General features: G+C 37.3%; 1 protein-coding gene across 2 annotated transcripts; it reads left to right on the top strand.

Annotated features, from left to right (window-relative positions):
* Positions 1-50: 50 nt before the first annotated feature.
* LOC112575207 (carnitine O-acetyltransferase-like) lies at positions 51-15,650 on the top strand. 2 transcript variants are annotated; one of them, XM_025256893.1, is made up of 14 exons: positions 51-164; positions 5,549-5,734; positions 6,398-6,478; positions 6,723-6,841; positions 7,334-7,387; positions 8,324-8,492; positions 9,151-9,322; positions 9,966-10,138; positions 10,397-10,497; positions 10,780-10,899; positions 11,845-11,967; positions 12,199-12,397; positions 12,697-12,834; positions 13,884-15,650. In XM_025256893.1, exons 1-14 carry the CDS (start codon positions 138-140, stop codon positions 14,100-14,102), a joined length of 1,881 nt encoding a protein of 626 aa, XP_025112678.1. In that variant the 5' UTR covers positions 51-137; the 3' UTR covers positions 14,103-15,650. The 2 variants fall into 2 exon arrangements, with proteins under 2 accessions (XP_025112678.1, XP_025112679.1); XM_025256894.1 differs by lacking the exon at positions 51-164 and adding an exon at positions 738-893.

Genomic DNA, 15,650 nt, shown 5'->3' with positions numbered 1-15,650 from the left:
ATAGATGATAACATTGGCTCGCCAAGACTCAAACAGGAAACATGCAAAGCGCATGCGTCTTAAAACCAAAACAAGCTTGAACTTCGAGCTTGGTGTTTGTTGCTGATGGTGGTATCGTGACCACGCTGACAATTACAATGTTTTGTACACGGCAGTTGCGCCTGGTAGGGTTTTGTTTTGATTTGCTGTGTTTTATTTGTTGGGTAGCGTGCTTGCTGAGTGTGAAACGTGTACCTTCATGCTGCGTCGATATGTCGCAGTGTCGGCACATCATAATGATCAACTTCAGAGATCTATATTATAGAAAGAAGAGAAATGCATTAATTGCAAAGAAACAAGAAGCGGAAGCGAAACATTCACGATAGCAAGTCTGTGTATTCGCTTTATTTAGAAGCTAAATTCCACCAAATGGTGATCTCTATCATCAGAGATACAGTGCGATATATTCTTGCGTGTTTACGATCTTTGTTATCATGGATGGTGCTGTGAAGTAATGGGCTGGTAGGAGGTTTCGGCAAGACGTTAACGCCTTTGTGTCCTAAACCCACAGCTGTACATAGTCATTATCGCAGCTTGGCCCCAATGTTGGTTCGTAATCCTTGGCCTTCTTATGGTAGGTAGGTCCAGTGTCTCCTTATAAGAAGCGCAGATTTTTTTTTATTTTGGGGTTGTTTTTTTTTTTCTTAGGTTAAGTGTGGACTTCGCCCAGGGATGTGACGTCATTAAGAAACATCAAAGTGTATTAGACTAGGATCAAGGTGCATCACTGCAGGATATATTTGCAGGGTAGGATCGGGAAAACAAAGCAAACAGTTACATTTGAAAGCTTTTTGCAACTGTAAAAATACATTTAAGTTATATCAGGTTTGACATTGATTGGAGACCTGCATCTTGTAAGTAGTTGTACTTACCATTTGTTTTATGTCTATGCCTTTTAATACAAGTAGATGACTGTATTCAACTTAAAATTGTAAATTTACCCTGACCCATAAAAAAGAGAGAGCTAGTGAGAGAGAGAGAATGAAAGCTGATACTATTGCTGAAGTTGGTCAGAGTAGTTTGGTATTTATAAAACAGTAATTGAAAGCACATGCATATCTCTGCTCTACTTTAGCAATTGATCTTACCATTTCATTTCTACTTGCTTTAATATGTTTGTAGATGTTCCCCCCTACTTATTTTCAGTTTGTGTCATTAATTATTTTATTTTCTATCATTTACTCCAACCTCATTTATTGCCATTACAAAATGTGTAAAAACCAAGTCTTCTATTCATCCTATATCTAATCCTCTTCGTGCATCAGGTTGCACATAAAGCCTCAACCAGAGTCCACCACTGATGTAGATCGGCTGAAACCCGCTGTAGATGACCCCATGTCCAGCCCTTTCCTTTCATCTCCTTTTCCACTGTTCTTCTCCAAGTTTCCTTTGGGCGGCCTCGTTTTCTTCGGCCGTCTGGAGTCCATCGTAGGGACACTCTGGAAAGGTCTGCTGTCTGCTGATGGAGCACATGTCCAATCCATCGCCAAAGCCTTTGTTGAACCTGCGTGGTGATGGACTCGGTTTCAGTTCTTCGGTGGAGTTCTTCGTTGGTGATGGTATTTGGCCAAAAGATGTTGAGTATGCGCCTGAGGCAACTGTTTTGGAAGACGTCAAGTCTGTTACTGATGGTTTTGGTCATCTTCCAGGAAGGGTGCTGATCACATTTGACTTGAAGATGCAGCCCTGCTTCATCCCAGTACTGAGTTGAAGGGGTCTATGAGCTCTGTGTCACAGACAACCTAGGATTTGAAATCGCTGTACAGCATTGCAACGACCTGAACAAGTTTTGCAGGGACTCCGTAATGCCTCAGGATCTTCCATAAGGACTCTCAGTGAATGCTGCCAAAAGCCTTCTCCAGGTCAATGAAATTGATGTACAGCGGTGTGTTCCAATCATTGCTCTGCTCCAGAATCTGTCACAGAATGAAGATGTGTTCAGAGCAGGATCATTCAGGGCAAGATCCTGCTTGCTGTGGTCGGAGGTCTTTCTCAAGAGATGCCATCAGTCTTGACAAAACAGTCTTCTTGAAGACCTTGCTGGTGAGGGAAAGAAGTGTTATGCCCCTCCAATTATTGCAGTCTCCAAGATCTCCTTTCTTGGGTAATTTGAAGATGAGCCCTGTCTTCCACGCAACAGGGACCTGCCCTGATTCCCAAACTTGCCTGAAGATTTCAGTCAGCATGGGAGCTGTCACATTCACATCTGCTTTCAACATCTCTGCCCCTGGTGCTTTGCTACTCTTCATTGTCTTAATTGCTGCTGTCACTTCTTCCAGGCTTGGTGGGTCTGTGCAGATGTCAAGGTCTATAACTGCTGGCTGGATGTCTGCAAGCTGAGGGGGGTCTGGTCTGTTCAGAACTGACTCAGAATGCTCCCTCCAGCGCTGTAGTTTTCCTGCCTTTCCCTCGACAACATTACCTTTCATGTCTTTCACTGGCACATTACTGTTCTTAAACCTGTTGTTTAGCTGTTTGTTTATCTTGTACAGTGTCTTCAGGTCATTTTTCCTTGCTGCTTTTTCAGCTTCATCTGCCAGTTTCTCTATGTAATCTCTTTTGTCGGTTTTTGTCATCCTCTTTACCTCTTTGTTTAGTTTTGTATATCTTTGTCTGTGTTGTTCCTTCAGGCGTTCAGATCTAGTGCTGTTGATTTTTTTGTTTGGCTGACTTTCTCTCATCTATCTTCTTCCATGTCTCTTCTTTGATCCACTGATCTTTCTTTTCCTTGGAAGCCCAGTATTTTCTCTCCTGTTTCGTGTAAGACTCGATTGAAGTCGTCTAAAGTAATCTCTTGTTGGTCTCCTAGTGCCTGGAACCTGTTCTTTACTTCCATAGCAAAGGCCCTTTCAGTGGCTGGATTTTTCAGTTTGCCGAAATCCACTCTCTGCCGACGTGCTTGTTTTCCTCGCAATCGAAGTAGCTTCAGAGAAGTTACGGCTATCACAAGAGTGTGGTCACTGGCAACGTCTGCTCCTCTGTAAGCTCTGACATCTTCCATGAGCAACATATCGTGGGCTCGAATGCTTTCCGAGGCTGCCTGGAGCTGATCGTAAAAAGCATCCTTGTCTTCTGCCTTGGAGTCTTCTGTTGGTGCATAACAAGCTAGCATTGTCATCTTGGTGTACTTGGAATGGAATCTTGCTCTCAAAAGCATGGGTCCATAAGGCGTCCATTCCAGCAGTGCCTTTTCAGTTTTCTTGTTGAGTAGTGCTACTCGTTCAGAGTGCTGAGCGTCTGATCTTCCTGAGAACAAGATGGTATGTCCTGACGCTAGTCTCCTCTTTCCCGTGCCGGTCCATCTGACCTCACTGACTCCCAGGATGTCCAAATTTTAGTTGTCAATTTCCTTGACTAGTTGGAGCATCCTGCCAGTCTGGTACAAGGTCTGGATGTTCCAGCACCCCACCCTCAACTTTTGCTTTGCCTTGAGTGAATTCACTGTTGGGGCGCCAGCTCCCTCTCGGGTTTGGCTGTTGTCCGTCATAAGTCCAGTCACCTGGCGTGTTTCATTACCTTTGCCATCCATAGCAAATATTCTGGTATTGGTTTCTGTAACATCCATTTTTTACACGGTAGGGTTGTTAGCCCTACCACAACCTAATTTACCTCTAGGTGATGTGTCCACCTTAGTCGCCTCTTACGACATGCCTGGTTTGATGGAAGGGACCCTGTTCTTACAATGCTCATTAAGCAAACATACCCCGGGATCCCACAGGGGATTCATCCTATAACCCAGAGTTAAATCCATACCTTAACTTGATTCCCCCTTCGTTTAATAATTTGATTAAATATTCTTTTCTTTCTGTATTTTTTTTCGAAATAGCATGTTCTTCTTGTCCCATTCTAATGAACCCATTTTTGAATCACTTATTATTCCTGTGATCTCCATGTGTCTTCATCTTTACTGCATTCACTTTAATCATCTCATTAAATTCTCTGCTATTTGCCATGTGCTCATTTGGATCTATGATTTTTAAGGCTGTAAGAGGTGATAAAGAGTAGAAATTTCTTACAATACTCTCTCTCGCTCTTTGAGTGTTACCTAATTACTATGAAGTTTCAGCAGTCATGACAACTCTTATCTGCTCCATAGGTCACCCTTGTGTCACTTTGTAGGCCTTGTCTGGTATTTGCAAATGCAAAGCAGTCTGTCTCATTCTGCAGCATTAATTACTTTTGGCTTATTCCGAGATCTTTGTTATACATATGTTGTTTGCGTTGTGTCATATGTTCTTTTTTGAGAAGAGAGAGAGCTGTACATAGTCTGATAATCAGAGCCCAGGTGAATCATAATGTAAACCCTCACTGCAGCTGACCAGAAAAGCATGGAGAAGCATAATCTGGAGCTGAATTTTAAAAAAAAGCAGGAGTGGTACAGTCCCAGTCGTGGAGCATTAATAGGTCAATGTTAATGTGTACTGTAAAGGTGCATGATAACTGAATGGGTATATAGGTCAGGCTTAGCTACTACAGTATCATTAGAGTATATGTGTCTAGCTGTTGGGTTTATAACTGTTTCAGCTTGGTATGCTTCTTTAGAAGTCTTGCAGATTTTGTTGTTTCATTAGACCTGTTTACTGCAATATTCTTACTGTGCAGATATTTTTATTTCCTTTTTTCTACATTGTAGACAATTATCTTCAAAGACAAGCAAAATTATGAGGGCTTTTGTAGGTTTGTTATGTTTGCTGTTTGTTTGCCATCTAAATTATTGACAAATCGTAACAAGTTATATTATTGATATTAGAAAGCCATTGCTCATATGTTTGTTACACAAGGAGTTAGGAAGATGGGTGGATCATATGTGCCAGTGCATTGCACCTTTTGGTGTGCCTTTTTTTTTTTTTTTTTTAAATTAAGTTTATAATTTCCTTTGAGTCAGAGAATACATCTTTGAAAAATAATCATGACTATTACTCTCAGATTTGTTTTACAGAGTTCCCTTTCATGTTGCCTTCATGCAGTTTCTTTTGAAATCTACTCTGTTGTCTCTAATTGCTTCTTGTTCATATGTAAGGGCATATAAAAAGGGTTTACAAGTTTAATTCAAAATGTTAACATTTTTTTAAACCCAAAGATTTATTTCATTACTGCTTCTTAATATAATCACAATCAGAGAACAACTTAAATATCATGGTTGAACACATACATTTAAAAAGAAATCACATCTATTCAATATGGTGACTTAAGAAGGTTCAACATTCATAAACAAAATTTCTTTTAATAATGATAAACATCTGATTTATATATAGTGCATAATCACATGAAAGAACATGCTCTCAGCTCTTAAGACAAGTAGGAAACATGGACAGAATTTGAAGGTGGAAGGAGGAACAACTATGTCAATAAGTAATAAAATATAAACGTAGAAGACACAAGAAGGAATTAGAGAACAGTAAAGATGGCAAGTGTTCTTTTATTTTTTAAAGAAATCTCTTTATCTGCCACCTATTTCCTTACCCATAATCTCTCAATCTCTCACACAAAATGTTAAAAAAAATTTCAGCTCGGGAGACTGGGCAAGTCGGTAAAGATGTTGGATAACATCAAGGTGGTACCTCGAGGGCGTATGTTCTCAGTACAATATTCTCTTCCTCGCCTGCCAGTTCCCCCTCTCCAACAGACACTGGATAAATACCTGCGCTCTGTTCGACCTCTAGTCACAGATGAAGAGTTCAAGACTACACAAAAGGTTTGTCCACAAAGTACTTAGATGGCATCATTAATTTGTTTTGCTTCTGTCAACAAAAGAGAAAGCATGTGTCTTTTTTAAAATCAAACAACAGGAAAACTTGAATGTAAGCTGAAAGCAAGGGATTGTAAATGCTGTAGTTGAAACTAGAATTGAATTTTTTTTTTTTTTAAGCAAGTGAGTGGTTGTACCTCTGTGTTCAAGTCCATGTGTGTGAGGAAACATTTGGAAACATTTTATTTGTTTTTATATGCCCTTGAGGCATTTTTAGCCATTATGTTATATAACAATTACACAATGACAATTTTATCACAATAATGTCACTATGGGTAGTGACAATATGGCAGAAAACATAATACTAAAACCATATATATACATATATAAAGATTACTTAAACACTAATAATACAGCTTCGATAAATTTACTTAAGTTACCAAGTATACTTTTGGATTTGATATTCATCAGCTGGTGAAGAGAGAGTGAATTTTTAATTGAAAAAGCCTTCAACTCTTTTCAAGGGGGATAATAATAATACAGCAGAATAAGTGTGCATTGCAAATTGCATATGTACAGGCACATAAACATTGTGTGTTTGTGAGAGAGAGTGGGCTACTGGATAACAGATGGCTGGAAATTTGCTTATGTTGTCATGTCTTTCACTAGATTGTCCAGAAATTTCTGAAGTCACCCGGACCTGAACTTCAGGCCTTTCTTGAAAAGAAAGCAGCAAACGAAACCAACTGGGTAATGAACAGGCAGTTGTTCAGTTTATTTAATTTCTTCCACCCATTTCTTTGCACAAAATTTAGTCTTACTGTAGCAGTAAAATGCTGTTGTAAAAGTATATAGGGATCCTTTAAGTGAAAAATAACTTTTGATAACATATCACTTCTTTTCTGCACAAACCTCGATTTAAATATTCATGTTTTTAGATAAAAATGTCATGCTTGAATTTCATGTATCTATTAGTTGTGCTATTTCTTTCCAGCTTTCAGAATGGTGGAGGAATGTGGCTTATCTGGATTACCGTGTCCCATTAGTGGTTAACTTCAATCCAGCCGTTACCTTCCCTCAACAGGCTTACAGAGGAAAAGATGAACAGCTGAGGTCTGTAGAAATAATGTTATCTGTTTGGCTATTATAAGGCCTTCTCAAGTCAGGTTTGTGGCAGTTTAGTTAACTTTAGTTTATTCCTTGTTACTCCTTGAGGAGCATAGGGCCGCAACAACACCTTGCCAGTGGAACCAGTTTTGGGAAGCACCCCTCAGTTGGGCCCATGGGATTCTGATGTCCTTTGCCTCTCTCTCTGCTGTTCTTTTCCAAGTCTGCTTTGGTTTTCCAACTCTCCTCTTCCCCTGAAGGTTCCAGTCAAGTGTCTGCTTGGCTGGTTTTGCAAACACCAATATTTTTTGGCCCTGTAATATTTAGAAGAAAAAAAAACACAGTTGAATATAAACATGCCACCACAGTTCTACATTATTTTTTACTTTAGTGCTTGATAGCATTTTTCAGAAACTATCTTTTTGTCATAATATTCCTTCATCTTATTCCCCAGATTAGTGTGGTAAATAATATTTGCTGTATACAATATGATTTCAGGTTTGCTGCAAAGATAGTTGCTGGTGTTCTGGACTATAAAATCATGGTTGATGAGTAAGTAGTTTTTAAGTGGTTAATGGGTCAATTTTATGTTGGTAATACCATTAATCGAGGCAGAAAAATATTGTTTATATTATAAATTTATATATTATAAATTATTATAATTAAATATATAGATTATACATTATAAATTAATGTCAGTGAAATATTGCTGGGGATTATGTGTAACACTATGCATGAAAATGCCACCTGATCTAATATTTAAATAGAGCTTTTGCCATTTTACTTGCTTGATAAGTTGCTGCATAATGGTTATTTTGTGCAAGCACATTACTTAAATCTTTGAAATGCAAAATATGTTCATCCTATTCACTGTCTTTTGGGCCAACCTTCTGTCATGGATGCAGCTCTCACAAGAGCAACACACACAACACGTCCACGCGCATTCTTTCACACAAAAGACAAAGATCTGCCCATGGGCTGCTCGTCAGTTTACTGACAGGGGTCTAGCGTGTTGCTTAAATCATGCTAGCCCTCCTAACTCATTGGTCAACACAAATTATAACAGTTATACAAAGCAACAAGTTATCACACATATATCCTCAATAAATCATATGATATTCTTCCTTAACTGCAATTAATTATTCTGAAATGGCATGAAATCAATGAATATAAATGCCAAATCAACCATTTCCCACAGCCAGCAAGAAAACTCAGTCAAGTGGCTAGAAAACTTATGCTTCTTGTATGATTGATTGTCAGCTGTTTGTAGTTGTTCATGTACAGTGCATTTAGCTCACACCCATATAGAGAAATGTGCTTTACAAATTCTATTATTGCTATATTGCTGGAAATAGGAACAGTTTTTTTCTCCTGATTTTGCATGGTAATAATTTTTGGAAATATGAATGATGAGTATAAATTATATGCAGTAGAAGTTGTAACCATTCACAAGGATAATGCTTTTAATAGTTTTTAATGTTTTTACAGACAAACTTTGCCAGTCGAAATGCTGGGAGGCAAACCTCTATGTATGATGCAATATTACCAGATAATGTCAGCCTGCCGTATACCGGGCATCAAAAAAGATTCTCATGAGATCTTCTTGTCAACAAATCCTGATCCTCCAAAGCACATCTGTGTTATTCACAACAACCATGTGAGTAGGAAGAGTAGATTTGATCAAGAAAGACTCCTAAATTCGTCATACTATTACCCATATAGATGTGCTCTAATACAATACAATATAATACACCCAGGTTCCAAATTCATTGTATGCTCTATATATTACACATGTTGCAACATATCTTTATGTAATGCATTAGAAATGTACAAAGTCATTATGATGACATCCTCCTGTTAGGGTCCGATGGCCTAAGCAATAAAACATTTGATTCGATTTTGTCATATTATTAACAAAAAAATTATTGTAGCAGGCTGCTTTTAAATTTGATAGCTTTATGCTTTAATAAACTAAAATGAAAATAAGAAAAACAACATGTTTACTATTTTTAAAATACTTCTAATTTCTTTTACTGTAAAATAACTATAAATATTAATATCATTGGTGGATGTAACATGTAATAATAATGTCACTTGCATAACATACAACAGGTTAGTAAAAGAACAAAAGGCTCACTACACTACCAGGTCACATTTTCACACAGTCTGCAAAGAGATACTTTGCCAAACAGTCAACTCAAGACAGTAGCATGATGCATTTTGGCAGAATGTATTTTTTATTTATTTTTCTACCTGTTCTTTACTGAAGAATCTTGAGCACTGAAAATTGGTGGGAAACTGCTATGCTTTTGTAGATTTTTTCCATGGATGTGTATGGACTCAAGGGAAAGCCACTGAATGTGTCACAGTTATATAAGCAGTTAAAAGACATTGTCAGTCAGTCCCAGTATCCTGCCACACCTGTGGGTCTTCTGACCTCTCTGGACCGTGACACCTGGGGCAGCATCTATCATGAGATGATCAAAGGTATGTCTGAGTTGGTCACCAGTGCCAGAGATAGCTCAGCTTTTAGCAGAACATCACTTGCCAACAATCCAAACATGAGACATCTTGAGTATAGCTGCATAGTAGCTAATGCATTCCGGTGTCTTAGTGAGATGACTTAACTATAGTTGCTGTATGAGGAAGTCAGATCCCAGTGCTGGAAGCATATTTGTACCATTGAAATGGTATTTTATTTTATGTGGTTGTTGACTTGCTTTGAGCAAGTCATAAATAACACTTTCATGGCAAACTACTTAAAAAGAACCAGTTCATCGCAAACGTATTAACATGTTAGGATGTTTGAGGAGAGTTTTGTGTTTGATTCAAGTTGGACTTCATAATTTGTCTCAAGCAAATGACATATTGCTGTCTCCGTTAGTAAGTGGCTAGCTTAAATGAAATCTACAAATAGGAATAGTTCAGATTTAGTGATTCTACCTTAATTTCCACTCATTGTTTCCTTTTAAAAAATAAAACATGCATCCACTTATACTCTTTTAATATTGCTCTCTTTACAAACAAATAGCTCTAATACCTGTTATTTCAGTGGAAATCTTATTGTTGGAATTAGTGATACTTTACAACTGCAGTTACTGAAAGGACCACTTTCCTGTTTGCCGCACAGATAAAACCAGTAAAGTTTCTCTGAAGCAAATACACCGAAGCATATTCGTGCTTTGTCTGGACAAACCTATCCCAAAAGGGAAAAATATTCAATCATCCATTGCCAGAGAAATGCTGCATGGAGATGGTGAAGATTTGAATTCAGGCAACCGCTGGTTTGACAAGACTTTACAGGTAAGTTCTGGATCTGAGTCTAATACCTCAAATGTAAGAAAAAATATCATGATGCAAGTTTATTGCTTCTCATAGTGGTTAATCTGTTACATCTGATTACTGTTCCTGTTTGGTGTAGTGCTTGAAATGAATATTTGTCGCAGCCCTACGTGCCGACCGGCATAACGGGCAGTAACTTGAAATGAATATGTTACACTTTCCAGGTTCTTATTCTTTAAAGATTTTGCAAGGCTTTAACCCATTACTTTTGCTAACTAGTTTATTGTAGGTGCTGATGGAGCATGTGGACTAAACTATGAACACACTTCAGCTGAAGGTCCACCAGTAGCTGCTCTTTTGGACCATGTTCTGGACTTTGTGTAAGTACTCAGTCTTTAATGACAAAGTGAAAGTAAAGTATTGAAGTTGGAATAATTGGTTAAAAACGCTTAATACTTGATGGGAGGGATTGGTATGGGAGGATTGGTCTGTGCGCGTGCATGTGTGTGTGTGTCCTTTTGCATTTATAACCTATAAAAATAGAATAAGCTGTGCATTTACAGCCCGTTGCATAAAAAAATGAGCTAGCAAACATGTTAATAATTCTATTTATTCTATTTACCTCCATTTATAAATAATTTTATAACGCATTCTTTTTTAAGAGGAAAGAATGTGGAATCAGGACTTCCAGCAGCTGAACCAAAACCTTCCCAGAAGCTGACCTTTAATATCCCATCTAAAGTTTCTGGTGCCATTGAACTGGCAGCAAAAGAAATGGAATCGTGAGTATATGCTTCAGTGCTTATGCCTTTGTGTCATTTGTCAGCTTTTATATTATACTTTTCTAAGAATTTGCAGATTGCGAAGTTTATCATTTCTATAATAAGGAAGAAGACTTTGATGTTGATATTCTTTTGCCATTTCTATTATTGTATTTGGTGTTGGTTCTATTTATATTTTACAAAAGTTAGTTTTTGGAACTGTCTTCTGTAGAACCAGAATTTTGTGTTATATTCAGTTGTAGGAACCAGATCCCTTCCCCTTTCCCAGAGCTGGAAACAACTGAATTGGTTACAGAAGCATGTGTTTTCCATCAAACAATAATGATAATGATTATAATAATGATAATGTAGCATATTTATGTAGCACTATTTCATTCATGTTCAAAATGCTGTACATATATGCACACAGATGCATGAATATTAGAAATGAAGAAGAACATCATACGGTGACCTGTTAGATATGCAAACACAATCACTTTTTGCATGCATAAAGACACCACACCTACACACATAAACAGAGACACAAATGCACAATAATTGCAAAAGTTTTGATTTGATGCAAACAGATCAAAGCACAGTAGTCAACATAGCAAGCATTTCCACTGAAGATGACAAATTCCAGATAGTAAAGGACTACATGAATAAAACTCACCAGAAGCAGGGAAACACCCATTACATCCTGAAACATCCACAGTCAACATCAGAAGTGGCAAACTTGCACAACAAAGCTGATAATGATGAATGCCACAGCATGTGCCACAGGTTAAACAGCCTTTTTTGTGCTTTTGTAAAGAGCAGATAATATTTTTTTCTTTGAACAAATACAGTATTTCTGTATCTGTTCTTTTTCTCTGACTCTCTTGTTTGTTAATATGGAGATAAATTCTGTTGGTATAAGGGTTTAGCTGGAACAGTGCACTAAAAGATGACCTTTTAACGTTACAGGCTGGTGAAGGATGTGCAAGTCACAATATCCAAGTTTGAGAGTTTTGGTAAAAATTTCATCAAGGGCTGCCGCCTGAGTCCTGATGCTTTCATTCAACTTGCCCTGCAGCTGGCATACTACAGGTTACAAAGTGTTTTGTAGTGAAAAAAAAAGATGATTTGAATGTTTTTAGGTTAACTTATTGTATTGTCAGATGCACAAATGTTGACGAATAATGACTCACAGTCCAAACATTGCATTTTGAGTGCTTACATCTGTTTCCTTAGTGTGATGAGATGGCTTTAAAGAATTTAAAAAACAAATTACTTTTTTCATCTTCTGCTGTGTGACATCTTAACCATCTCTGTTTGTAGGATGCACAACAGACCCTGTGCCACTTACGAAACAGCATCCCTGCGCCAGTTCCAGCTTGGTCGAACAGAAACCATTCGATCATGCTCAGTTGAATCCCTAGAGTTTACTCAGGGAATGCAGAATGCATCTCTGCCCGACAAAGTGAAAGTTGCTTTACTGAAGGAAGCTGTGAAGGCACACCGAAAGTACACAGATGAGGTATATAAAGTTTGAACATGTTTCCTTGTGTTTCGGAGAAAGTTGTCAAATATATGACTTCTGTTTATCAACAGTTTTACACTTTCTTTCTCACTGCTACCGTCATTACTTCTTTTCGAGGAACAGCTGTAGAAACTGGAAGAGATTCTTATTTTTTTTAAAAAACCCACCTCATATCAAGGCTCTTGATGCAATGGAGGCAAAGCCGAAGGGCATCATTTGTGCTTTGAAGAAGGGAATGACTGTAGTAGTGTCTGAATCAGGTAGAATTTTATGTATTTTTTTTTTTTTTAATCTAGGCTGTCAAAGGTCAGGGAGTGGACAGACATTTATTAGGTCTGAAACTGGCAGCATTGGAAAATGGATATGATGTACCAGAATTGTACCTGGACACGTCCTTCAAAGAGAGCACCTATTACAAGCTTTCCACAAGCCAGGTTGGTTTTGATTTTTATGTTAAAAATACGTTTTTGTGTATTATGGGATATTACATGCATAAAGGATGTGCATGTGTGTGTGCACGCACTCCTGTGTATATGCGGGTGCATGGTAGGTAGCAATTACAGGATCATAAGAATGAGGGAGCAGGCAGCCAAGTGGTTAGATCATCAGTACCCAAAGCCAAATACAATCTCAAACTTTTTCTTATCGTTTCTTGCTATATAAATGTCCTTTCTATTACGAGTTCCTTACTAGCTGAACTTAAACCAACAGTTTGTACTTTATTATGACTTTTTTGCTTAAGTTCAATTTTATAAATTAAATTTTTTTTTAATAACATTTAAATAACATTTTTTTAAATGGTTGACCATTTACTCTGTACCATGACTTTCTGATAAAATCACATAAAATAAAAGTATATTTTAAGAGTGTTTGTTATTTTTTGTATCTTTCTTTGCCTGTTGCACATAAGTTAATTGTGCTTCATTATGATTTTTTGGCAGAAGTCAAGTGTTTATAAATAGAAGATCGTTGTGACTCACCGTTTGTGCTCTCTTGCGACTTTTTCCCTGTTTAAAAAATACAAATTGTGCATTTTAAGAGAGCCTCTTTGTCTACAGTGGTACACCTATATTGATTGATTGGTTTTACCGGGAGAGTTAGTTTTCCAATAAGTTTTCAACAGAGTTTAACAATATAGGTGGTGTCGAGCACATTATGCAAATTCATTCTCATATTGAAATGGTTTATTTGAGAAGGAATATATATTCACTATTTTCACCATCCAGAATATGGTTTTAAGAACTTTATTTTCAATATTAAAATAAATTTACTTGTATTTATAGTTAGTCATGGTTCATAGAATGAAAGATTGGTTGATTTCCCTATTAAGACCCCTCCCAGTCAAGATCTGATTATGGTGGATTTTAGCGAGTCTTGATAGAGAGGTTCTGCTGTATTTACTACAGTGACTTATTCTACAAATTTCCCTTGTGCAGTTTAAACAATTTGCCATCTTTTGTTCATAACATCATTTTGTTTACAGGTTGGAGCAAAACATAATATGGTCATGCTGTTTGGTCCAGCAGTTCCGGATGGATATGGGCTCTGTTACAATCCACAGGACACAAAAATATTTTTTTCCGTGACATCTTATCATGTCTGCTCTGAAACGAACTCAGAAAAACTGTCTGCTGCCATAAAACAGAGCTTAGTAGATATGCAGGCACTTTTGAACAGAGTTCCTCCTGACTCCAAACTCTGATTTTGTAGTTGTGATGGTATTGACAGTGTATGAACCATAAGAGATAATGTGTGAACAGAGAGTGAATGTGTGCAATCCTGCATGCAACGTTTCCTCTTTGCAGGCAGATGCATGCATGTTTATCGAAAGAAATTGCCTTTTTGCAGCTAAGAGAACAGCATATGTTTTTGTGTTTTGTTAAGTTTGTTTTTCTGATTGTCATCAGAATAGAAGGATGTTTGTATTAGTCAGAGATTCCTCCCCACCACTGTTATTCAGCTGTGATATTTGCAGATGTAATCTTATGACCATCATTATAGGCAAGTCATTATCCTGCTTTGAAATTTTCTGAGCAATAATATGAAAAGACCATGGGGTCATTTTAACAATCTTTGCTGAATTTTCATACAATTTGCTCATACCATTTTAATAATTATGATGACCATGTGTTCCAGGAATTGTATTTTAATACTGTGCCTTCTGGACAAATACTTGCCTTCCCAGTGTTATTGTTTTAAAAAAGAAATGCCCCGGACATCATGAACCACTTGCATTCATAGCTCGTGCAGCATATAGGCCATACACACAGGCATGGCTTTGTCTATGGATGCAAATCTGTTTGACTGCATGCACAGTCTTTCATCAGATCTTTGATTTTCTCAAAACATATCTTAAACGGAGGTGACTGTATTGAGTTGTGAAAGGTTGATGGAAGACTAAAGTCTTGTCTTTTAAGGTCTATATAGTCTGTACATTTATTTCCCTGACGGGAGGTTATCTATCTTGATTTCTGCAAAAGTGGATTAGCTGGGCAGCAGTTATTCTTTTTAATTAATGCACTATGATAGTTTTAAGTGTTTCAGGGATGTTTCGATGTTTTTATACATTCATGATTGATCTGTACTCGTACTATTGTTAAAATTGAAATGTAAATTTTAAGAATTTGCTTGATTTTAATGGTCATTTAATCGTGTACAATGTTTTTATTCCAAAGTTTATTTGAGGTTGTGATGACATTCAGTTGTATTATGCACAGATGATAACTGTTTGCATTTTGGTGTATTGTAACTAATGCTGTGCTAGTCCTATAATGAGTTATTGACGGCTGTTTGCAATTTAAATTTCACAGACTGGCTGTTTTGTTTTTAGAAAATCATAAGAAGGCAAGAACCTATAAATATCTTGAACCTGTGATAGGCAAAACCAAAGAGAGGTTAAATTTTGTCACAACATAAGTATTGTTAGCTTCTTCAGTATGCACGAGTGAACAATTCACTTTTTTCAAACTCTTAGACACTGTCACCACCACCCTCCTGGGATGAGCACAAATTCTAAAGTGCTTTCTCCTATCAGGCAAGTGTTACAAAATTTGGAAGTTTAGAACTTGTGCTCATATCAGTTCCTACTGTTCTCCCTGATTACGACTCTCTTTGAACCAATGGTGTTCTTTGTGAGCTGCTTTATCTTGAAAGTTTGCATGCTTGCCACTTGTTTTATGCTTCTTTTTTCATGCAGCATCACAAAAATAAATATATATATTCATCTGGAATAAAGCACATTTATTTATGA

This window comes from Pomacea canaliculata, linkage group LG11 (genome assembly GCF_003073045.1).
Source record: "Pomacea canaliculata isolate SZHN2017 linkage group LG11, ASM307304v1, whole genome shotgun sequence".
Classification (NCBI taxonomy): Eukaryota; Metazoa; Mollusca; class Gastropoda; order Architaenioglossa; family Ampullariidae; genus Pomacea; species Pomacea canaliculata.
Note: the sequence above shows the minus strand (reverse complement) of the source record. Positions and strands in the feature narration are given on the sequence as shown.

Coding starts and splice junctions, on each gene's coding strand:
- LOC112575207 (XM_025256893.1), top strand. CDS start 138: ATGTTTTGTACACGGCAGTTGCGCCTG. Junction 10,139..10,396: donor GGTTTGACAAGACTTTACAG/GTAAGTTCTGGA, acceptor TTTGCTAACTAG/TTTATTGTAGGTGCTGATGG. Junction 12,398..12,696: donor ACCGAAAGTACACAGATGAG/GTATATAAAGTT, acceptor TTTTTAATCTAG/GCTGTCAAAGGTCAGGGAGT.